At 28.5% G+C, this 23,566-nt stretch overlaps 4 protein-coding genes across 6 annotated transcripts; 3 read left to right on the forward strand and 1 right to left on the reverse strand.

Moving 5' to 3' along the window:
* Nucleotides 1-276: 276 nt before the first annotated feature.
* On the forward strand, nt 277-14,269 carry LOC145744511 (receptor-type tyrosine-protein phosphatase kappa-like). Of its 2 annotated transcripts, XM_082562364.1 has the most exons (31): nt 277-449; nt 696-874; nt 1,122-1,325; nt 1,599-1,680; nt 1,812-1,998; nt 2,367-2,467; nt 2,753-2,899; nt 3,643-3,860; nt 3,953-4,072; nt 4,318-4,447; nt 4,928-5,040; nt 5,367-5,559; nt 6,012-6,154; nt 6,332-6,383; nt 6,465-6,652; nt 7,255-7,405; nt 7,539-7,604; nt 7,965-8,103; nt 8,426-8,589; nt 8,966-9,168; nt 9,566-9,682; nt 10,068-10,319; nt 10,672-10,798; nt 11,219-11,382; nt 11,457-11,606; nt 11,680-11,859; nt 12,189-12,323; nt 12,415-12,540; nt 12,618-12,787; nt 13,203-13,338; nt 13,665-14,269. In XM_082562364.1, exons 1-31 carry the CDS (start codon nt 368-370, stop codon nt 13,713-13,715), a joined length of 4,470 nt encoding a protein of 1,489 aa, XP_082418490.1. In that variant the 5' UTR covers nt 277-367; the 3' UTR covers nt 13,716-14,269. The 2 variants fall into 2 exon arrangements, with proteins under 2 accessions (XP_082418490.1, XP_082418491.1); XM_082562365.1 differs by lacking the exon at nt 13,203-13,338.
* A 302-nt stretch (nt 14,270-14,571) lies between these two features.
* LOC145744513 (carboxypeptidase D-like) lies at nt 14,572-19,781 on the reverse strand. Of its 2 annotated transcripts, none has more exons than XM_082562368.1 (14): nt 19,177-19,781; nt 18,930-19,050; nt 18,728-18,845; nt 18,483-18,625; nt 18,249-18,418; nt 18,075-18,151; nt 17,462-17,888; nt 17,080-17,260; nt 16,667-16,840; nt 16,309-16,491; nt 15,996-16,165; nt 15,635-15,834; nt 15,139-15,226; nt 14,572-14,826 (listed from the first exon to the last, which is right to left on the reverse strand). In XM_082562368.1, the coding sequence occupies exons 1-14, from the start codon at nt 19,764-19,766 to the stop codon at nt 14,700-14,702; spliced, it is 2,769 nt and encodes a 922-aa protein (XP_082418494.1). In that variant the 5' UTR covers nt 19,767-19,781; the 3' UTR covers nt 14,572-14,699. The 2 variants fall into 2 exon arrangements, with proteins under 2 accessions (XP_082418494.1, XP_082418493.1); XM_082562367.1 differs by having other exon boundaries at nt 15,608-15,834.
* Nucleotides 19,782-20,709: 928 nt separating this feature from the next.
* On the forward strand, nt 20,710-21,663 carry LOC145744933 (exosome complex component RRP41-like). Its single transcript, XM_082562906.1, has one exon. It carries the CDS (start codon nt 20,755-20,757, stop codon nt 21,493-21,495), a length of 741 nt encoding a protein of 246 aa, XP_082419032.1. The 5' UTR covers nt 20,710-20,754; the 3' UTR covers nt 21,496-21,663.
* LOC145744934 (uncharacterized) lies at nt 21,650-22,967 on the forward strand. Its single transcript, XM_082562908.1, has 3 exons — nt 21,650-21,793; nt 21,862-21,956; nt 22,167-22,967. The coding sequence occupies exons 1-3, from the start codon at nt 21,733-21,735 to the stop codon at nt 22,668-22,670; spliced, it is 660 nt and encodes a 219-aa protein (XP_082419034.1). The 5' UTR covers nt 21,650-21,732; the 3' UTR covers nt 22,671-22,967.
* Nucleotides 22,968-23,566: the final 599 nt, after the last annotated feature.

Raw genomic sequence — 23,566 nt, forward strand, 5'->3', positions numbered from 1 at the left:
GTACCTAAAAATAATTCACTCAAGAAAATGTGTTGTAAAAGTGTAGACACAACAAAGTTGAATTACAACAGTAAATAGTAAGGAATGGTATAATATTAACATAATAAATAGTAAAGTTATTTAATTATAAAATTAATATTTAAAAATAGCGTCAGACCTTTTATAGAAAATAGACAGAAGTAAATAGGTTTCCGTAAATGCTGAAATGCTAGCAATTTGCATTTTTTTAATGTATTCTTTTATTTTAAGCAGTTTTTATGTGTTTTTCAGGTATTTATGTAACTTATTATGTTTAATAAATATCGCATATATGTGAAACGGTAACTGATAGACTTTCAATTCTTCTTGGCCATCGGCCCGTTTAGAAATGAAAATTTACAAGCAACTGGTTTTGGTCATATTTTTCCAAATTTTGAATTTACTGGGACGAAGTAATGGACAACTAACAGGTAAAGATAATTTATTTATTAATTTTTAATACTTCAGTAAGTGTAGTAATTAAGGGTATTTTTTGAAAATAAATTAGTTTAATTTTAATGTTGTGATATTTACACTAATTTAAACATTTTTATTTAAGAACTGTATGTTAACTATAGCAGTTTTAAAGAATTGAAAATATACTAAATTAACTATTTTTGTTAAATTGTTTCTGTTTATTATGCTTGTTTTAATATATTTAATAATCTTCTTTTAAGGTACTTGTGATTTTGATAAGCGAGATTGGCTTTGTGGATATGAACAATCAAAGGGAAGTGACAGTTTTGATTGGTCAATAGAGGAAAGCAATAATGAAGGATATTATTTAGCAATACAGACCGAAAATCACTTAGTTAGTGAAACTGCGCTGCTGAAGAGCCCCGAAATAAGATTACAGGTTAATGTTATATCTTGTATTGTATGATTGTTAATAAAAGTTAGCCAAAGTAAAGTTTATAAAGTACTGTTTTATTAAACCACATTTTGCCATTGCAAAAAATGACAAAATTACTTAAATTAGGGAGGATTTAATGTATGAAAAATACACTATGTATATACTTTCAAAAAGCTACTTTGAATCATTTTTAAGCATGTTTTAACAATGTTTACTAATTTTTGACAACTACAATGTTTTTTTTTCCCAGGAAACACATTGTTTTTTATTTGAATATTATCTCGGATATTCCGGCACTACTAACTCCACTCAACCTATAATAACTGGACAGATAAATGTTTATGTAGTCGACCCTGACAATAATAACATCAATCAACCTGTTTGGAGAAGTTCAGATTTAAACCAACATGAATGGAACACAGTTCGTCTTGCCTTAAATCCTAATACTTATCAGGTAGAATTAAAACCAAAATATTTATACAATAAAACAGTTGATAAAAGAAAGGGTAATGAAGAATTAAACATATTTATATTAAAAATTAATGCTATGTATAAGTTACATCTTTTTTGCAATTTTAGTCGAATTCATTATAGAAACCATTGCCTGGTCACATAGTTTTTAAGCACTTAATTAGTTTAAAAAATTAATATAAGTAGGTCCAAAAATGGACCATGTCTATCTGCTGGTGCCTTGGGTGTTGTTTTAATCTGAAAATTGTTACTTTAGGTCGCTTTTGAAGGAGTTATACTGGAGCAGACAGAAGGTGTAATTGCTATCGATAACGTTACAGTTAATGCTGCTGCATGTGGTATGTAAAAAAAAATTAAGACTTACTATAGCTTTTAAATTACATTTATCTTATTCTTTATAATACCCTTAAAAATAATTTAAGTTTTCTTATACATATACCTTACTAAATGTTTTTTAAATTATTTATAGATGCCACACCACATTTCTTACGTCTTGGTGCCAAGCAAGTGAATATAAAACAAAATGAAAACTTAACCTGCATTTTATTTGGACATACAAGCCCTGATGTTAAAGTGTTTATGGAAAAATCGACTGGGGAAGTTTTTGAACCAGATTCAAAAACAGATCATGGAGACCATTCAAGTGTAATTTTTAGGTAAAAAGATGGCTTTAAAAATAAATTAGAACCACTGTTAATATATATACTAAAAGTTGATATATATATAAAAAAATAGTGAACCTAGATGTTAAAAACTCTTTGTAAATCTATAATAAACTGTAAGTTCCTTTTTGACTGAAAAAATTAGTGGCCTCTTCGCTTAATATATGTGGAACACCCTTTTTGCTCTTAAACACACATTATAAATTATCTTTAACATTTATTTTTTTATCGCCATGTTGTAATATGTTTACTTTAGCAGTTGACTTAACGTTATATTGGTTCCTGTTATGTTTTGTATGTAAACATGCTTATGGGGTTACTTTATGCAAGTTTTAAAATATTGACACTATTATTTTTTTTAGTTTTAATAATGTGGCACCCAGGAATGGAGGGATGTACCGTTGTATTTCTTCAGGTGAATTTCAAAGTGGAGTTTCAAATTATGCTCCTTTATCAGTCAAAAGTAAGAAATTAAATATTATTTTTTTTATCCAATTGGAAAGTTATTTTCTTCATACAACCAAAATTTTTGATGATTAATTTTTATAAAGCTGATGTGGTTTTGGTTAGTTAACTTGACTAATATGCTTACGGATTTCTTATGATTACATCTTTATCAGAATTAATGATTTACAAAGCCAATATAAACAGTTATTCCAACCAAACTTTAAAATCCAGTATCTCTGTTTAATTTTAATTTTTTTTTTAAAGTAATAAAATTATTAAAATTAACACTTTTTTTTTCTAGTCCCCCCTACCCCGAAAAGGAGCCCGAAAATTATAACCCCCGGCTCGACAAGTTTCGTCGTTCAACTCAACGGCGATGAGTATACAGGGGATTCCCCTATTGTGCAAAAAATCCTGAAATACAGACCGGTAGATGGAACATGGTCAGGTAAAAAAAAATTTGTCTAAGTTTAGTGATAACACATTTTTTAGCAGTTTTATGTTGGAGTTTTTGTAAATTTTGGTGTCCATAGTCAAAGTTTTCCCACTTTAGTGTGAAATTAAAGATAACCTACTTTCTTGTTTATTAAGTGAGATTATATGCTTTCTCTTTTAAATTGATTTTATCCAAATTATCAAGAGTAATTTAATCAAATAATTATTGAATGGTTTATTTTTTAGTTTAATTTAAAAAAATATTCGTTTTAAATTTAAAATTTAACTTAGTTATATAACATTAAAAATTAATAAAAATAATATTCAGTATTTTATTACTTGCGACACAATTGTAAAATAATATTTCTTTTTATAAATTTCATGGTGGTTTTGGTTGGGTTGACTTTTAAAAGCATATACAGTTCAATTACACAAAAAAAGCAATTAGTTTTAAAAGGCATACAAGCTTTGATATGAAATAAAATACATCCTTTTAAAGTTTTTATTATATATACATACTCGGTAAACCATGATAATAATTGTTCTGAATACCTTTTAAATGTATATAGACAAACACATTTTAGAATTTAGAAATTACGTCTAATTGGACCTAAAAGATGACTAATTTTTTTTAATTTTGTAAATTGGAATTTAGGATGTATTACTTAAAAAAAGGCTAATAGAAAAATTTAATAACAATACCTAAAAAAATTATATATTTTTTTTAATTTTTTAATTTTTAAATTTTTTTTTTAGATGTTCATCATATTACTTCAAGTGAATATCGGTTATGGCATTTACAACCAGACACAGAATATGAGTTGAGTTTGACCTTAGTACGACCTGGGCCAGGAGGTACAGGCCCTCCAGGACCCCAACTTATAAAGAAAACTAAATGTGGGGTGCCACTTGCTTCAGTACAAAACGTTAAATTTAATCGAAATGGGCAGGGAAGAATTAAAATAATATGGGATGTAAGTAAATTCATTTAAAAACAATTTTTCTTAAGAATTTTTTTCCTTTTTCTTAATATTTTATTTTTTTAATGAAATTTAAATTTTTTTAGGTTCCTAGTTTCCAAATAACGAGATGCCATTATGTTAAGTATCTTGTAAAATATCATGTTTATGCTCCCAATCTAAATGAAAGTGATGCCAATACGCAAAATAAAGTCAAAATAATCGAGGTAAATTAAAAAAAAAGTGAAGTGTTATCTTAATTAATAACTTTACGCTAATAATTCAATTAAGTATAAATTTATAAAATATACATAAAAGATACATCTTAACAGAATGCATAAATTTTTATTTTTACAGAATGCATAAATTTTTCAAATTTTTGCAGAATTAAAAGCGATTATACAAATTTGGTTAAAAAACTCTACAAAAAAACCATATATTTAACAATTAGTGATTTTTTAAATTTTTTCAGCGCCAGGGCGTTAACACAGCTGTTCTTAAAGGCCTCTTACCTTACACTACATACTCTATTAAATTACAATTACAAAACTCAGCCGGGAGTAAAGAAACTGGATGGTATACTGTACAAACTCAAGAAGCTGGTTAGTTAATCTTTTTTTTATTGTTTGTAATGTAGATATAATAAATGTAATATAATATCACTGTTGTGTTGCTTTAAATTAAACATACCAAGGTTTATATGATAGGGTAATCGTTTGTCTGGTTAATTGTTTAAATGTTTGGCAATTTTATCAATGGATTAATGAACAAGTAATTTTTTATATGCTAAAACTTTTTATTTTAATTTAAAACTTTATAAAAAAAACTAAATTTTTTATGATTTATTTTATTTACCATTACCCACATTTTATAATAATTATGGCACATTTATTATAACACTATAACAGTAATTACATATATTATTATACACCTATAAATTAATTAATTGGCAATAATTGGATCATATGTACTAATTAATTATAATTCATATCATCCTAGCACTTCATCTGTATATAGTGTAGGTACCTTCTTACTAAGTATCTAATGATGTTGTGTTAAAATTACTTTATTTATTTGTTTAGCACCTGGACCAGTGCCTTCTAATTCGTTTGTTGCAAGTTTTGTAAATTCAACAAAAATTGTGTTAGTTTGGGATGAACCAATAAAACTGAATGGTGTACTGAAAGGATATGAGGTAAATTATGTAACATTAAAGTTATTTTAATAAAAAAATGGGCTAAATTTACTTTTTTTATTATAATCAAAAATGATGTATTTATTTAATACCATTTATAGGCCTGTCTTACAGTCCGGATTTCAATTGTTGCGATATGGTTGCAACTCTTAACTAATATTCACCAAAAATAATTGACCGACACGACACAAACAGCATTTTTTTAAGCTGGCCTTTAAAACATATTATGTATATCGCCCAATAATCTTTATTACATATAGATCTGTTTAACCTTTATATTTTCATACATTATAATACCCGATTTTTATATTTACCATCTTTTTCAGGTTGTGTATCGGGGTATTGACTCATTTGATCCCAACTATATCCCCGAAAACAGCGATGGTTACATGGAAACAGAAAAACAAACTGTCACATTGGATGTACATCCTGGCATTACTTATGAGATTACTGTAAAGGCTTTAAATGGGGCAGGGTTGGGTCGTGAGACAAGTATAAACGTAACAAGTGATACAGAAGGTAAGTACTATGTTTCAAAGCTTAAAAAATATCTTTTTATGGTTATTAAGGTGATTTTTAGTCAGAAAATAAGATTTAAACAAATGTTTTTATGATTCTGTTGTAATATTTATTGTATTTTTAATATACATGTACTTTGATAGATGAGATTGTAGATTTATGTTTTAATAAAATGTCAAAGTCAGCAAATCTTTGTTAGTTTTTGCTGATAATAAAATATCAGTAAACAATGTCATGGCCTTATGGCTTTGTACTTGATTTATATGATTTTTTATTATAAACTTTATGAGGGGTTTTTTGCCTTTAAAAATATTTAATTTTATAAAACTATATAGAAAATTAAATCTCAATTTTTTTGCAAATTTATGTTTTTTAAATCATAATATTCTAACAATTTTTTTTTTTTGTAAAAAAAAATTTTTTTCTAAATTTCGCATTTTATTTTCTTTCAGCACCCTCGTTACAATACCCCCCACCATCTGCAGGTAGTAATAAAGAAAATCCAACAACAATCGTCATTTCACTTATTCCAGCAGACAATAACGGAGCACCAGTAACTCGTTATTATGTGATTGTTGAAGAAATCCAACCAACGGTGAGTACACATTTTTATTTGTTATATGTTGTTGATAATAATATAATTGATACTTTTAAATAATTGTAAACTTATTTTATATACAACTTTTTATTTATTTTTTTTATTTTTTATTTTGTATATTATGTAAAATAAAATATAAGATACAAGGCAATAATAGGTCATTGTTTATTTTAGAATCAAATACAATCTTCTTCAATATCCAGCAAGAAAAAGAACTCAAAAAACGGTAAAATACTTATATTTTAAAAATTTTAATTTTTTTAGAATTTGTTAATATAAAAAATAATTGTTTTCGAAATAATGTTAGGTAAAAAGAAAAAAAAGAAACGAAACAACCGAAGCATATTTGATGTTACTCGATTTAAAAGACAAACCGTTGGTCGATTTTCGGAAAAAAATCCATGTTATAATGAACCAGTTTCATATGAAGATGCAAAGAATTCGAATGGAACCAGTTATGCTAGCGCACAATTTACACCATCAGAAATACCAGAGGTAAAATTTAATTTTTTCTAAAAACATTAACAATTTTAAACACTTAAAAAAACTTGTGTATTTTAAAAAAAAATTTTATTTAAATTTTATGTGTTATTATTTCCTTTAAAATAGATATATAAAAACAAAACCTATATACTATTTTTTTTTTTTTTTTCATTTTTGACCTATTTCTGTCAATTTAGTTTTTATTATTTTCTTATAGTAATGCCTTAAGGCCATTTAAGTAAAATCAAATTAAAATTATTTTTTACTAAGTTAAAATCATTTCTTTGAAAATAATATAATAATTTAATATATTTTAACATACTAAAAAAACAAATTTTTTAAATCTTAAAAATTTTAATTGATTTTTTAATTAATTAGTTTAAATTTTAATATCTAAGCTAATCTGTTGGGTAAATACAATGTATAACTAACATGTAAACGCAATTATTTTAAGCAATCTAGTAGTACTAAGTACCATCAGATTATGATTGTTTTGATATTTATATTAAACAGATTGTAGTTAATGAAACAACTTGGTTTAAAACAAGATAAAAAATGTTTTTTTTTTAATTTATTTTTTTTTTAAATATTAAATTTTTTTTTTTAATTTTTAGGAGCGAACGTTTGTTGTTGGAGATGGGTCCTCTTATAATGGTTTTGAAAACCCCCCACTTGACCCGAGTAAGGAATATAATGTCTATGTGAGAGCTGAAAGCACGATAAACGGGCAAACCAAAATAAGCTGTGTTCTTGTTGCACAAAAAGGTAAAATTTGTAAAATCAAATATTTTAAAAATTTAAATTATCGATATAAAACTCTTTGCATGTATTTAAACTTGTGTAGGATTTAGTAATACATTTGTAATAAGGCAAAAAATTGCATTTTTTTATATTATAGATAAAGTTATTATACCAGAAACCACTCCATCAGATCCAAATAAAAATTCTAACCCAGAAGTTTCAGGTAATATTTATTTAAAATTTTACAATTTTATAAAAAAAAAAATTTATGATTAATTTATAATTATTATATATACAAAGTTATGCTAAGCTGTGTGTTGAAAATCTAATATGATTTGTAAGCTTTCTTTATTTAAAACTGGATTAATTATTAAGGAAATAGAATTAATATATTACTAGGGTTTCTGGTATTTGCTAAGGATGTGTTAAATAAATACCAAATAATTTATCAAAGCACACAGTATAGCATTAGTATGCTTAAAAATGCTCAATGTATATTTTTAAATGATATGTTTAGATAAATATAATTTTTTGCCAAAATTAATAAAAAAATGTTTTTAAAAATTTTGATTTAATTTTACAGAAGATGGGAAAACAACAGATGCAGCTGTAAAGGAGAAACAGGAACAAGATGTTGTTTTGTACGCTTCAATTGGAGGAGCCATCGTCGGGATTATTGTTATTTTACTAATTATCATTTTACTGGCTTTTAAGTTTAAAAAGTAAGTTCAATTTAAATTTGTATTCATCAAAAAAGGTTAAAATATTGTTTTTTTTGCATTTATATTAAATCATATTTTATGTAAATTCTTTTTAATTTATGCCATTATGCCATTATTTGGTATTTTAATTGTTGTGATTTGGTTGCAACTTTTAACTAATATTTGCCTATAATAATTTACTTGCACATCACAAACAGAAGTTTTAGTTAGTTTGTAGGCCTTTTAATTGGACATATCTATATCATCCACTAAGCTTTATTATATATAGATATTTCTAGATTAAAAAAAATAATCGTAAACTTTTTATTCTATTTTATTTTAGACGGAAACAAAAAGCTCACAAGGATGAGGTGGTTAACCCATTTGAAGTTCGACTTATGTTAACAGATAGAAGTGGGACCCCACATAGTTTACAAACTAAGTTAAACAGTGAAAGTCCTGATCGTCAACAACTGATGCCTGATGTAGTTGGATATGAACAACAAGGTATTTAGCCATCTTTGTTTCAGTTAATTTCTAACAATAAGAATCTGATTTTACAACCTACTGGCGGGTGAAGTTACTGTTAGATGATGATCACAGTTTCAAACAATGTAAAATAAATTTAAAAGTATGAAAAAATAACATTAAAAAGCTGATTTTGCTACCTACTTACGACTGGAATCAATCTGTGGTCCTTTGGCCTAAAACAGCTTTTTAATGCCTTTTAAAAGACCCAACTACAAAAGCAGCAATGAGATTTAAACCCAAAATTTTGGTCTAAAATTCACATATTCGACAACTTATTTTCCAACTTTTTTGGTGTAATTTTTGTCGACTAACTCTATAACAAACATCACAATATATATCTAATTTGGTGCAGATTATATGGAAAAATCGTCGGAGCACAGTGGCCAAGCTGGTTATGGATCGACATCAGAAAGATTTGCTATAAGAGTTGATGACTTCCACGTCCATGTGTCGCAGATGAAAGCAACTGGAGGTTTCGGGTTTAGGGAGGAGTTTGCTTCTATTCCTAACAACTCTAATGTGCCATGTACAGTGGCTCTTGCACCACAGAATAAGGTAATTTGTGGTGACTCATAATTTTTTTTGGTTTTTAAACAAGCATATTTAAATAAATGTAGTGGTCAGAACACTTGGTTTTACAAAATGAGGTCCTAGGTTTGATCCCCACTGCTCTCATGCTGTAGTGCCCTTGAGTACGGCGCTTCAAATGGTATAAACTCACGCTTAGCCAGCACTTAATCAGCAGCTCAATTATTAGGCAATTATAATCTATATAATTCAAACTGCAAAAGGCAACTCAAGAGTGAATCTGGGTAGCAATTGTTACTCTAAATTTAGGTTGTGACGTTGACCTTTCCACATTGAGAATAAATAAATATAAAAAAAAAAATTTAAAAATAGCATCTATTTGTATGTTTTAATCTATTTTTTTATACAATTTTTTTTTATTTAGGATAAGAACAGATATGGAAATATATTAGCTTACGACCACAGCCGAGTTATATTGGAACCTCCAACGGGGCATGAAGAGGAATTTGAAAGTGATTATATCAATGCTTCGTATATTAACGTAAGTTAATATCTAAAAAGTAAAATACAATTTACTAAGTTGCTGTTAAAATCACAGCATTAATAGTTATGTTTATTAGACTTCATATCTTAATTCAGTTAGTGTAAGTTATTTTTGCATTTCTTTTGAAATATATTTTAAGTTTTTTTTTTAATGTCCTAAAGGAAGGTTATTAAATTCTTAAATAACTTCATAAAAGTTGATCAACCATCAAAGTAATATATGAACCTTAAAGTCTTTAAATTTTCTTTTTTATAACACCATTAAAATTTCATATTTTTAATGTTTTTTTGTCACAAAAAACTAAAAAAATACAAAATAAAATTTAATTTTCTATATTTTTACTCAAAAATTTATAATACAATTTTAAAAATTCCCTTTTTAGGGGTACAAAAACCCAAGTATGTATATCGCCTCACAAGCTCCCACTGCTGGCACCGCAAACGACTTTTGGTGGATGGTGTGGCAAGAAAAGACTAATATTATTGTCATGGTAACCAATCTGGTTGAACAGGGCAAACAAAAATGTTTTAAATATTGGCCCGATGATAGAGATACTTACGGAACTATGGAAGTTAGTTTCAGTAGTGAAGAAAATATTTCAGATTATTGTGTGAGGACGTTTATGCTACAACAGGTATTTGTTTTGTTTTCTAAATTGTATTATATTAAAAAGTATCTTAATTAAAATATGGTTAAAATGTGGTTATTGAATACATTTAAAGACCTTGCATCTTTATTTTTTAATATAAAAATTAGGTTTAATTTTGATTTTTGTGGTAATATGTAAAAATTTTCTGATAAATAATCTGTCGATCTGTTTAAACGCTTTACTTAAGGGTGATACAGCCTGAAAGCAATGGCAATCGAACCCAGAATCTTATGTAGTAAAGCTGAGGGTTTAACCACTACACAATCCTTGTTTATTCAATATTAATGTCTCATTTTAGTTAAAATTTTGCAATAAATTATTTTTTTTTTTAATTTAGTCGGATGGTTATGATGTGAGAGAAGTGAAAATATTCCACTTTACAGCTTGGCCTGATCATGGAGTCCCTTCACGTCCAACCAATTTACTTTCATTTGTTAGAAGAGTAAAATCTTATGAACCAGCAGGTTAGATTATTATTTGATATTTGTTTACAATATTTTGTAAATACTTTGATCTTTAGTTAAAGTTTTTCAAAAACATTTAAATTTTTGTTATTGTTTCAGATGGACTTTTTTAATTTAAAAATTTAGTTTCTTTATATTAAAAAATAAACTATATCAGTACAAAAACAATTTAAATCTAACTTTCAAAAGACACTTAAAATTTTTGACTTAAAATTTTCTAAATAGAATTTTTTTAATTGAAAAGGGCATTTAGGTATTTAATACAAATTTATACAAAAAAATATCAGAATTTGGTACAAAAATTAAAAAATCCAACTGTCCATAAAAAAATTTAGATTTTTAAGTCAAAAATTTGAATTAGATTTAAAAAACCTTTTGATAAAAAAGATTTAAAAGTTTTTTTTTTTAAATGTTTATTAGGACAAGGCCCCACTATTGTTCACTGTAGTGCTGGCTCAGGAAGAACAGGATGTTACATTGTCATCTGCATGATGTTAGAAATGGCTCGAGATGAAGAAATAGTTGATATTTTTAACACAGTTTGTGACCTGAGGACAAGAAGAATTAATATGGTGCAGACAGAGGTAGGATATTTACCAACAAAAAAAAGTTATACGAAAATTGTTTTTTTTTAAGTTTTAAAATTTTTTTTTTCTAGGAGCAATATGTATTTATTCACGAAGCGATATTAGAAGCATTATTATGTGGTGAAACCTCTGTTAGTGCTGAGATGTTACTTCAACATTATGATGACCTTATTACAGTTGATCAACATAGCAACTTTGCCCCAATACAAGAAGAATTCGAAGTAAGATTTTTTTCTATTTTGACAAAAAAAAAATTAAAAAAACAAAACATATAAAAATTGTTTTTTTTTGTAGACCCTTAACGTTATTACCCCCAAATTATCTGACGAAGAATGCTCAGTGGCAAGGTTGCCCAGAAACAGGGCTAGTAACCGATTTATGGACGTGTTACCTGCTGACAGATATCTCGCTTACTTGTTAACTCCAGATCCAGCAGATCGTGATAATAATTACATCAACGCAATATATCTTGATGTAAGTATATGCTATATGTTTTAACTTGTAACTAGTGGTGTAGTGGTAAGAACACTTGGCTTTACTACACGAGGTCCTGGGTTCGATTCTCACTGCTTCTATGAGCTCTTGTTGTGGCAAAAACCAATTGGCAGCTTAATTATTGGGCAATTATGATTAATAGTAAACCAAACTGAAAGATTTTACCCAAAACTGGGTTGATTACAAATATTACCCTATAATTAGGTTGTAAAGTTGTCCTTCATATATTATAGACAGAAAAAAACATAAACCATATTATTCAATTTATTGTCTAATTTCTGTTTTTTAATATGACCCTTTTCTTGCAGAGTTATTCAGTGAAGAATAGTTTTATTGTCACTCAAATGCCACTACCTTCCACTATGATTGATATATGGAGGTTGGTTTATGATCATAATTGTTCTTCTATTGTGATGATGAATGATGTCACAGAACATGATCAGGTAACAAATATTTTTTTTAATTATTTATATTTAAAATTCTTTTTTTTTAAGTTGTAATAAATATATTACATTAACTCAAATTTTTTTTTAGACTTGTTGTCAATACTGGCCTGAAAGTGGAACTGCCATCTACGGGCTTTTTACAGTTGAACTTTTAACTAAAGATGAAGAAGTTGACGTTATATCAAGAATGTACAAAATCACTAACACATCGAGGGTAAATTAAACAAATTTTTCAAGTTATTTTTACAAACAAATAAATGTGAAATTAAAAACAAATTTATTTATTTTTAGCCAAATGATGGCTACCGAATCGTTCAACAATTTCAACTAACCAACTGGCCAGCCACTCAACCGGTTCCATTCTCACGGAACGCTGTGTTACGCATCATTCAACTCGCCACCAAGTGGCAGGATGACTGTGCTAAGGTCGGAGAAGCAGGACGAACTCTTGTACATTGTGTGTAAGTATATGACATTTATTTTTTTTCGTAGATTTAAATTTTTTATTTTTCTTATATACTGGCAATATTTTCTATCTAAATTTGTAATCTAAATTGTGCTACATACTATTCTTGAAACAAAGCAATTTGTTGTAAATATAATGAAGAACCTGGTTGTATTGGGCTAAATAATTGCCTAAAATCTAATGGAACCTATTTTCAAAGTTTGTTTGAAATTCTCAGAATTTCTGCCATTCATTTTCATACTGATACCACAAGTTTGTTAGTATATAAAAATGCTGCTAAAAAGTTATGTAAAAACCGTAAGATTTAGGCACAAAAAAAAGAAAAAGAAAATTGTATTTTACAAAAAAATTAAAAAAAAAAACAATTTCTTTCTGATTCTTTTATACTATAAACTTTCATATTAAAATAGTGCTGGGGCAGGGAGGAGTGGAACGTTTGTAGCTTGTTATAATATGTGTCAACAACTTAGACAAGAATATTCAGTCGATGTTTTTAACATTGTTCAAAGACTTAGAAATGTTCGGCCTCAACTTGTGGAAACGCTGGTAAGCTTATCACTGGGTATAATTAAATATAATTTGTGTCTTATATAAATTTTTTAGAGTATTAGAGCACTTCGTAAGGCAAGTTAATAGTCATTTAATGTAGACTTAGAAATGTTAAGTAAATCATTTTTTGTTTGTGTAAATTTTTTACTAAATATTAATTAAGAAAAAAATTTGTTAGAAAAGGCTAGAACTTTCAGTTTTTTTAGCTTTAGATTGCCCCTAGTATAAATAAAGGTAAACATATTATCTTGTAAAAAGAATATTACTGATTTTATAGTAAACACTCTTAACCCAAAGTTAAACTATATTTTCTTTAAACTTAGGAACAATATCGGTTTTGTTATGAAGTTGGTATTGAGTTTGCTGACCACTGAAACAAAAATGGAAATAAAATAACACAAGTTATTAAAACTGACAATTTAAATTCAAGTTGCTGACTTAGAAAAAAAAACATTTTTTCAATTTTTTCTGTAAATCAAATGTTGCCTTGTGTTTTTGTTCTAATTAATTTAGTTTATGCTTTTTAGACATTATTTGTGTTTAGTAAAATGCATTTATGAGCTGCAATTAGAAGGCCATTACTTTTTAGTTACGTTTTTTTCTGTATTTTCTATCGAAATTTCAATCCTATCTATTTTAACCTGACCAAATTAATATGACTAGCTGTATTTTTTAAAATCACGTTCGATACGATTTTGATACACGTTTTTTATTCAATTCATATGTTTTTCTAAACGTCATATTATCAACAATACTTACCGCTTTATATTGTTAATTGCGTGGTGCGAATTTCTCAACTATTGTGGATTTTGTGGTGCAAATCATTTCAATTAATTGTCTTGAGATTTAGTGGAAAGGTGCACTAATATTATTATCATTGTGTTCTTATTAGCACCGTATTTCGCCAGTTTTAAATATAAATAGCTCAAAATTGGTTGCTTGTGGGTAGAAAATATAACCTATGTTGAGTTATAGCTATTATGGGGTTGTTAGTCAATCCGTACTCATCTCTTTGCATTTAAGTCTATTTGTGCCAGAAATTACAGGGATTTCTAAATGGAACTTCACAAAGTAAATGCTTTTCTGAAATGATAAAAGCTATGGTCTACTAACAACAGAAAATAAATGGCTTTTTTAATGCCATTAGGCACTTACGTTTTTTTATCTATTGCCGGTATTTGGTGTAGATAGCACAGAGCATTTCTGTCCAGACAAAACCAGATATTATAGCTGTTTACTACTTTATTTGCATTACAAAAAAACAATTATAAAATAGAAGCAATCTGATTACAAAAATGGAAGAAATAAACAAAAAAAGGTAAAAAAATAAACAGTAATATTTAGCACCTAATACAATCTCATCTTTTACTTGTGTAAATCTCATATTCTTCGTCAGAACTTATAGAAAACTCGTCATCAAATTTTATTCTTTTTGAGGATCTTTTGGCATCGTTATCATAATATTGGTCAACAATAGGAACATTTCTTAAAAAAATTAAAACTTTTAATTGTTTTATATATATGCAATTAAGCTTTTATAAATGTAATGAAACTGTTATATTTATTTCAGTAATGAGAAATTTTTTTTATATATCTTTATTGTTGATGTGGGAAGTGTGACTTAAGACTTAAACATAGAGTAATATCAGTTACCACAACCCAGTCTCTAGTTGCTTTTGGCAGTTTGAGATAATATAGACTACTATTACCTGATAACTATGCTGCTGATTAAGAGCTGGCTCAGCAAGAGTTCATACTGTTTATAATTTTTACTCTGAATTAAGTAGTATTACTCACTGCCTGTATCCTGATTTGCGGTTTCCTCTCTTACAGCAGAAACATTTGATTAGAAGTAGAATAACAATAGCACTGACAAATGCTGCAACTAAATAATCAAAAAAGAGTTCGTAAAATAAATTTAAATAAAACCACCTAATCAAAATTTTAGTAAAAATCATAACATGTACGGTGGTGTGGTATACTAGTTATGGCATCAGACTACAAGCCAAAAGGTTCTCGGTTCGAGGTGCCCAATCCTATTCGCACTGTCCAGCTTTTACAAATAGCTTAACATTGTACTAACTGCACACTCTTCACCAATTAAAAAAAAACATGTAAAACACCAATGTAACATGCTACAACATACCTAAATAAATTAAATTCCAAAGTAATTTAACCTTTTAATAATGCTTTACATAAAATCACCCTTTTCAAGAACCTAAACCAAGTAACTTAAACCGCACATCCATTTATAGGGTGTACGTACCATAATAACCTAGGGTACTATTAGTACCTGTCGTATATATCACTATATCCTTTGATTTGTCAAAAATTGAATTGACCGCGGCTTTTACGGTTGCTATGGTAAAAGTTTTAGGGTTGATAGGTGGCAAAGTTGTTGTGGTTGGTATTCCACTTAATGGAGTTAAAGTGAAGTTTAGTTTTGTCGAACCCTTGTCTGCAACATAGACTTTTTTCGTACTTGGCTTGTAGCTAAAAAAGGGGGTTATTATTTTAAACATTTTTTGTATTTTTACTGCATAACTATCGTTACAGACTTTTAATACAGACTGTTATTCTTTTTTTTTACTTTACTGGTTGCTACTTTTTATTTTTATCAAAAAAAGACTTGTCAAAATTTTAATTTTTTTTACCCATTTAAATGTGCAGTTACGAAATATTTTCCAGGTACCAACAAGCGCCAATAATCACCACCTTCTGCTGTGTGTATATCATGATTTATATTCAGGACACTAATCATAACGTTCCCCAACATTTTCTCTGTTACTATTTCTTTCACAAAGCCAGAAATGCCTTGGTGGACCTTTGTATATAAAAAAGTTTAAAGTTATTTCAAATTTTACCTACCCGAAAAAATAAAATCTACTGTCTATCTAGTAGTATGTATACTCTACCTAAACGGGCATAATATACACATACCAAAGTTTATAGCACTATTAGTTATACCTGATCTATGAAGTCTATTAATGCTACTTGGTTGTCATCCCAATATGATTGTAATTGATTTTCTTTTGGATATTTCACACAACCCAGTTCCAACGTGATTTCAAAACAATTTGTGTAAACGTAATTCCAATCCTGCATACTTCCACTTATCTCATACCATTCAGCACCATTTGTAATTCCATCCTGAAGATTTCAAAAAGAAATTTATACAATTATATATATCAAGTGTAGAAAATAAATAGCATAGTACCAGTAGCTCTTAAGCTTCTCAAGTAGAGACTAGGTCAGTCTATTCTAAAAAAGCGGGCTAACTAAACTTATTAATTTTAAGGTTTTTGGCCAAAATTTTTGATTTTACCTTGAAATGCTCTCTGCTCATCTTTGGGCAAGGGTCACCAGTATGCATGATTTTATGACCATTAGAATAAGCAAGAGATACTTGTCTAAATACTGCATCATCAGGTGATTTGCTGTAACGTGACCTAGTTTGATATTGTTTTGGTTCTCTTTCATCATAAGGATAATTAGCAACCTAAATATAGTATTTTTTAAAGTTAAAGGTTTATAATGGACTAGTAAAAATAATGATGTTATGCGTGTTGGTGTTATTTTAAATGGTGAATAGCATATTGGAAACAATAGTGGCCTACTTTTGTAATAATTTACATTGTCAATAGGAAAACACCATTTACTACATAGAAAAAAACACTATCTAATAAAAATAGTTATTTTGTTAGTGTATTCTATTTTTTAACACTTTTGTATACTTACTAATGATCCACCATGCATATTGGCTGACAACACAAACGGAATTTCTTTCATCCATTTTATTGCAGCTTTTGTTTCAGGTTCAAGTATGGGTTGAAGTTGTCGAAATTGGTCGGGAAAATTCCGATTTATGTCTTTGCTGTTGTGGTTCGTTCGACCCACCACTCCACTCACATCACCCTCTCTGTAGGGGGTAAAATGGGTTAAAGATTGTTACCCTATATTAACACTGTAAACTGTATAGCCCCCCTTTGTAAACCCTTAATTTATAAATATACAAACAAATTTTAATAATTTAAACAATTAATTATAACAATTTATAAGCATCTTTTTTTAACTTTAATGTATTTATTTTGTTAACATTTCTTGAAATCTTTATATTTACTTTGATATTTCATATCCATCTGGGTTCATTGAAGGCATAATGTGTATCCTTGTGTTATCCACCAACTCTGTAATGTTTCTTATTTTTCCATAATTAATACACAAAAACTCGACCAAATTTATCAACAATTCCCTGCCCACAACTTCATTCCCATGCATGTTACCTATGTATTTAAACTCTGGTTCACCTAGCTCATGTGAGCCTGGGTTATCAGTAATCTCAAGCACCCATAACTCTCTGTTTTGCACTGATTTACCGATACTGTAAAGGTTTGTTATATGTGGGTACATCTTGTTGTAGCTTTGAAGATATTTGGTCATTTCATCGTAATTATGATGCTGGAAATCATGAGGTTGGATAGTTTTTTGTATTACTGCAGCTGGAGTTTGTAATTCTGTTGTGGTTGAAAGTGTGGTAGTAGTTGGTTCTGTAAAATATTAAAGTTAAATTAATCTTATTTTAGTTTAAAAAGTTGTTTAAAAAATAATATAGTCTATTCTGGGTTAAGACAAATTTTTTTATGTTTCTATGACTTTATTAAAGTGAAGGTTATTAAAAATAAGTTGAATAAATATCAAACAACTTTATTTTTTGTAAATTGATTTTATTTTACCTATAAAAACCAAAGAAATGTTGCGAAAGTCGTGACCAAATTGTGGAATGCTAATGTTGACAATTTGGGAATAAAATCTAAAAATTAAAACTTAGTTTAAAAAAACTTTCCAACATAGAGTTAAGGGTATGGTATTATACTGTTACTACAATAAATGTGAAGACAAAAAATTACCCTTCTTTTGAGATATTGATTTGGTATTCTCCTGGTATTAGTAACCTCCAGAAAGCCCCGTGTAAATCGGTTGTCATTGGTTTGTTAATAATATCAACTTCAATAACTGCTTCTCTTATCGGTGTTGAATCTCTAGCATCCAACACAAAACCCCTGACCCCATATTCAACCTAATTAAAAAGCAAAATATTAGTTGTTTTTAGTAAGAGGTTTATTATAAAATTGCTAACATACCAGTTCAATTAATTTTAAAAGAGCTTCTTTATTTTTTCTCCATTCACTTTCAAGCGTATTTGCTTTTGGAAATTTACAACAGGTAAGCTCTAGTGTTATTTCCATACAGTCCCCTTGCAAGTAGTTGTAATCCTGCATACCACCTACAACATGAATACAAATGTAAAAAGTGCAAAATTCTAAAAACATAAATTAAACCTAAATTTTTAAATTTAAAATTTAGTAAAAAAGGCATTTTTTTGTACCTGGTACATCGTACCAAAAAGCACCATTAGTAATTCCATCCTGAAACACATCCTGGCCACATTTAACTGTGTTCTTATGCATTGTCTCATGGTTGTTTGCGTATGTATGTGCCATTAACTAAAGGTGAATAAAAACAAATAAGAATTTCAAAATTTCAACAAATAGTTTTTTTCCAGTTTTAAATTTTTTGTTATTCTGTACCCTGAAAAAATCATCGTCCGGTGCTTTGCTCAAAACCCCGACCATTTTATGGGATTTCGAATCATCAAAAGGATAACTTGCTACTTCACTGCCAGCATGAAAGTTTGCTGATATTATAAATCTGAACAAAAATCATTGCTTGAATATTAGAACCATTTAAAACTTCTTATCTTTTAACTTAGAGCTAGGCTATGATACAAAGGTAACTTTAGGTTGGTTTAAAACTAATAATTTTTAATCAAAATACTTGTTTGAATTGATCCAATTCATCATTGCCCTTGTTTCTGGTTGAATTGGGTTTAATCTACGATTTGATGAGAACTGGTCGGGAAAATTCCTGTTTAGGTCGACGTTATTTGCATTTTCTCTACTCCCTGCCCTTGTGGTTGAACAAGATCCTTCTTTTGAGTTTTCATAGCCATCAGGATTAATCGATGGCATCAAATATATTCTTACATTGTCCACTATTGCTTTGGTCCTTGTGTCGGTTTCGTAAGTTTTTAATAAATATTGTGCAAGAAAAATAATCAATTCTCTTCCTACTGTTTCGTCTCCATGCATGTTACCAACATATTTAACTTTCGGTCGACCTACATTCTCGACTTGAACATTGTTTGTGATTTCAATGTATTTTAGTTCTCGTTTTTGGACCGATTTACCAATTGTACCGACCCTGGCTAAGTTAGGATATTTAGTTTGTAAATTGTGTAACAATCTACCCATTTGATCATAGTTATGATAGTTATTAAAGTTAATATTAGCATCAGTGCTTCCGTAATCAAAATACGATATCCAGAGCAGAATTCCAAACATACATTTACAAAAATAACTTATCATTTTTATTTATTAAATATTGCTATGGTACAGAAATGGCTTTAGTAATTTAATACCTGAAATAAAATAGCTATACCTCTATACTAATAAAATAATAAATCTCTAAATTTAGTTTTTTAGAATGTCATAAAAAAGTTAGATTTTCAATCAGTAAAACATATATATATTAACCCTAAATAGAAACCAAAGGAAAAACACGAACATGGAACCCCTTATTTTGACAAACAAAGTTCAGTGTGCATAATTATGTAGTAGATCAAACATTTAAATTAGGTACTTTTTTAGTTACGTACTAAAGTTGTTAGTCTTTGAGTAATGAGAAAAGACAGATCTAAAGTACCCTTGCAGTTTTGTTTAAAACTGTTATGCACTTAGCTTACATGAACCAAACTATTGTAAGGTTCTTACAACTCTTAGTTGATTTTTTAAAGTGTACACGTATTTATTACAGTTAAGGAAATTTAATCAGCTGTGATTTGTAAACAATTAGCATAAGTTGTTTACAAGAAATGGCATCGCTGTAGCGAATAAAACGAATGACGTATTAATAAAATATACATCTGTAATAAAAGCTATTTTACATGTTTTTATAAAATGTTTTAAGTAAAATGATTTGCTTTTTGCAGTTAAATAAGTAAGAGTTACATTAAATACTCAAATTTTACCTCGGGCAGCATTAGTTTTATGTAGAGAAGAAAACATTAGTTTTCATTTAAAGGGGTATTTTTGTAATTTAAATGAAACCGTAGTAGTGTAAGTAAGTATTTTTTGTGTTAAAAATGTTTGTTAATAAATAATTTAAATATGTTTATAATAACTTTTAATATTTACAGTCGAGAATAAATTAAATATTAAAAAAAACAAGCGATTTAAACAAAATAAAATTTACACCCGCGAGATGGCGTTGGTGAAGCATACTTTATAATTTGAAGTCTTCATTTATTGAAAACAGGAAGCACGTTGTAAGTGAGAAACTATTACATTTTTTAATATGGCCGGCTTAGAATTATTGTCAGATCAGGGTTTAAGGGCTGATGGAAGAAAGCCCGGTGAATTAAGAAGAATAAAATGCGAGATGGGAGTTTTTGAACAGGCTGACGGGTCCGCTTACATCGAACAGGGAAACACAAAAGTATTAGCTTCGGTTTACGGACCCCACGAACCCGCGCATAACATGCGCAACAAAATCTGCCACGATAAATGTTTTATTAACTGCGAGTTTAGCCAAGCCACGTTTAGCTCTGCGGAACGAAAGCATAGGTCACGTGGTGATCGTAAAGGGCAGGAAATGTCTTTTCATATCAATCAATCATTTGAATCAGCAATACGAACATCGTTATACCCACGTTCTCAAATTGATATTTATCTTCAGGTCTTATATTCAGATGGTTCAATATATTGTGCCTGTGTAAATGCTGCCACACTTGCTCTAATTGATGCAGGAATAGCACTTAAGGATTATGTTTGCGCGTGTTCTGCTAGTTTAGCTAAAGACACAAGTTTAATTGATATTAATCATATGGAGGAGTCTGCTGGTTGTGCAGAATATTCTGTTGCTGTTCTTCCTAAGTTGAACCAAATTGTATATTCTGAGTTGGTTGGAAGACTGCATGAAGATGATGTTGATAAAGTTTTAACCGGTGTTCTAAATGGTTGTAATGATATTTTTGTAATCATGGAACAAAAAGTAAAAGAACATGTAACGGATGCTGCTATGACTTTAACGTCTTGAAAATATTTTATAAACATTTCTAAATATTAAAATTTCTGCCAAATTCAATTATTTTCTAAAAATTCTGATATTTTAAGATTATTGTTTTAAATCACAATGTTTAATTTTAAAAAACCACCAACAGCAAAAACATTTTTTCCTTATTCTGAATTTTTTCTTTTTTTCTAGGCATATATATTTTTTTTTTAAAATAGGGTTATTTATATTTTTAAATATTTTTTCTATTAAATAAAATAAATGTTACCTAATCAATATCCTCCACCTCCTGACCTGAGGTTAAATGAGCCCCTACCACCAGGTAAAAATTAACTTAAATTTATAATTATTTTTAATCTATATATAAAACTTCAATTTTTTTTAATTTAGGGTGGGAATTAAGAATTGATGAACGGACCAATTGGCCATTTTTTATTGATCACAACACAAAAACCACATCCTGGAAAGATCCAAGACCACCGAGGGTAAATTCAAATCTTTAATTTAATAAACTTTAACAGAATTTTTTTTTCATGATTTTACAAAAAGCAATTTCCCGACCAAATTAAATTGAAGAATTTTGGACAATATAGTATAGTGATCAAAAGGTTATGGCACTGAACATTAGAAAGTGTTATCTTAGGTTTGATTCTTGCCGGGGTCATGTAATTTATTAACATAGTTATTTTAAATAGGTACAAAACCAACCAAGAACACCCCAACAACACAACTATCAACATCCCCAAGCCCCAAACACAAGTTACAACCAACCTAACCAATATCAACAACAAAACTCACAACCAACAATTACAAAACAACCTCAAGTTAATAGACTACAGCATCAAAACCAACATTCACAGCAACCTACACCAACTAATAACACAAACTTTCATCAGGTTCCTGTACCTAGTGGAGGTAATGATAACCCAATAATCATAGCTGTTAGAAAAAAACTTGCAACCATTCTAGAAGGCCTTGATCAACTAGAAACCCAAGTTAACTCATTTACTGGCGCTGCAAGAGACAAATTATATATTCAGTTGGAAGAGCAATTGTTGTCTAAGTTGCTGAGGTTAGATGAGGTTAACGCAAATGGATTGCCAGAAGAAGAAGCTGTGAGAATGGAGCGAAAAAGCGCTGTTAGAAAAGTCCAGCAGACTTTGGATATTCTAGAACTGAAAGTAATGTCAGAAAGTTAAAAGATTGAAGCTGTTTTAGATAAATTTTTTTGCTGTTATTGATGTTGCATTTGATATGGTTGTTTTTATGATAGTTCTGTAGCTTAGATAATTTAATTTTAAGACACTTTAAAAGCACTGTACAGAATGAAATCTATAACGCTGTCGTTGTTATTTAATTTGTTTGTTAATTTTTGTTAAAAAATTATAAAGTTCTGCTTCTAAATAATTTTTATATTTTTAAAACGTTTTTAGTGTTTTGCTATTTGTGGTGGCACTCAATGTTATTAACTGTAATACGATTGAACTAAACATAAATATAAATTAAAATGTCAAAAAAAACTGCTAAAAAGTTCTAAATATGGTTAAGTATTTTCTTTAATTGAGTCATAAGTAAATGAAGACTTGATAGGTTGTGAAGCTGAAAATATTTAATTAAAACTAAAACCGCTAGACGGTGCTAATGCGTAAGTTAAGTTACGTCAGTTGTTTTGGCGCGCTTTTTTATTTAACAAAATAGGTAGTTGGTTAATGATAACAGTTTTAAAAAAAAACTTTTGTTTTAACATTTTCTTTTTAAATGTACAAAAGTGTTATTTTAAACGTTGAATGAGGTCTAAGTGTAGGTTCTACACGATTTTATTAGAAGAGAAAAACAAATATCATGACGTTGAAACCAAAAAAACAGCAACAATAATTCGAAATCCAAGGTTTAGTATCAAATTAACTCATTAATCACGTTTTTCAGCTTTGGTCTACCGCTGTATAGATTTTATCTTTATAAAATGATGTCGTCATTTCATCATTTTCACGGTTTTTTATTTGAACTTTTGCTCTATTTTTCCCAAAATAAAACCTTAGAGATAACTCTAAGTTGATAAACGTCTTGCTGTATTATTCCAGTTGTGTTTTTTCTA

This window comes from Corella eumyota, chromosome 3, assembly GCF_963082875.1.
Source record: "Corella eumyota chromosome 3, kaCorEumy4.1, whole genome shotgun sequence".
NCBI classification, from domain to species: Eukaryota; Metazoa; Chordata; class Ascidiacea; order Phlebobranchia; family Corellidae; genus Corella; species Corella eumyota.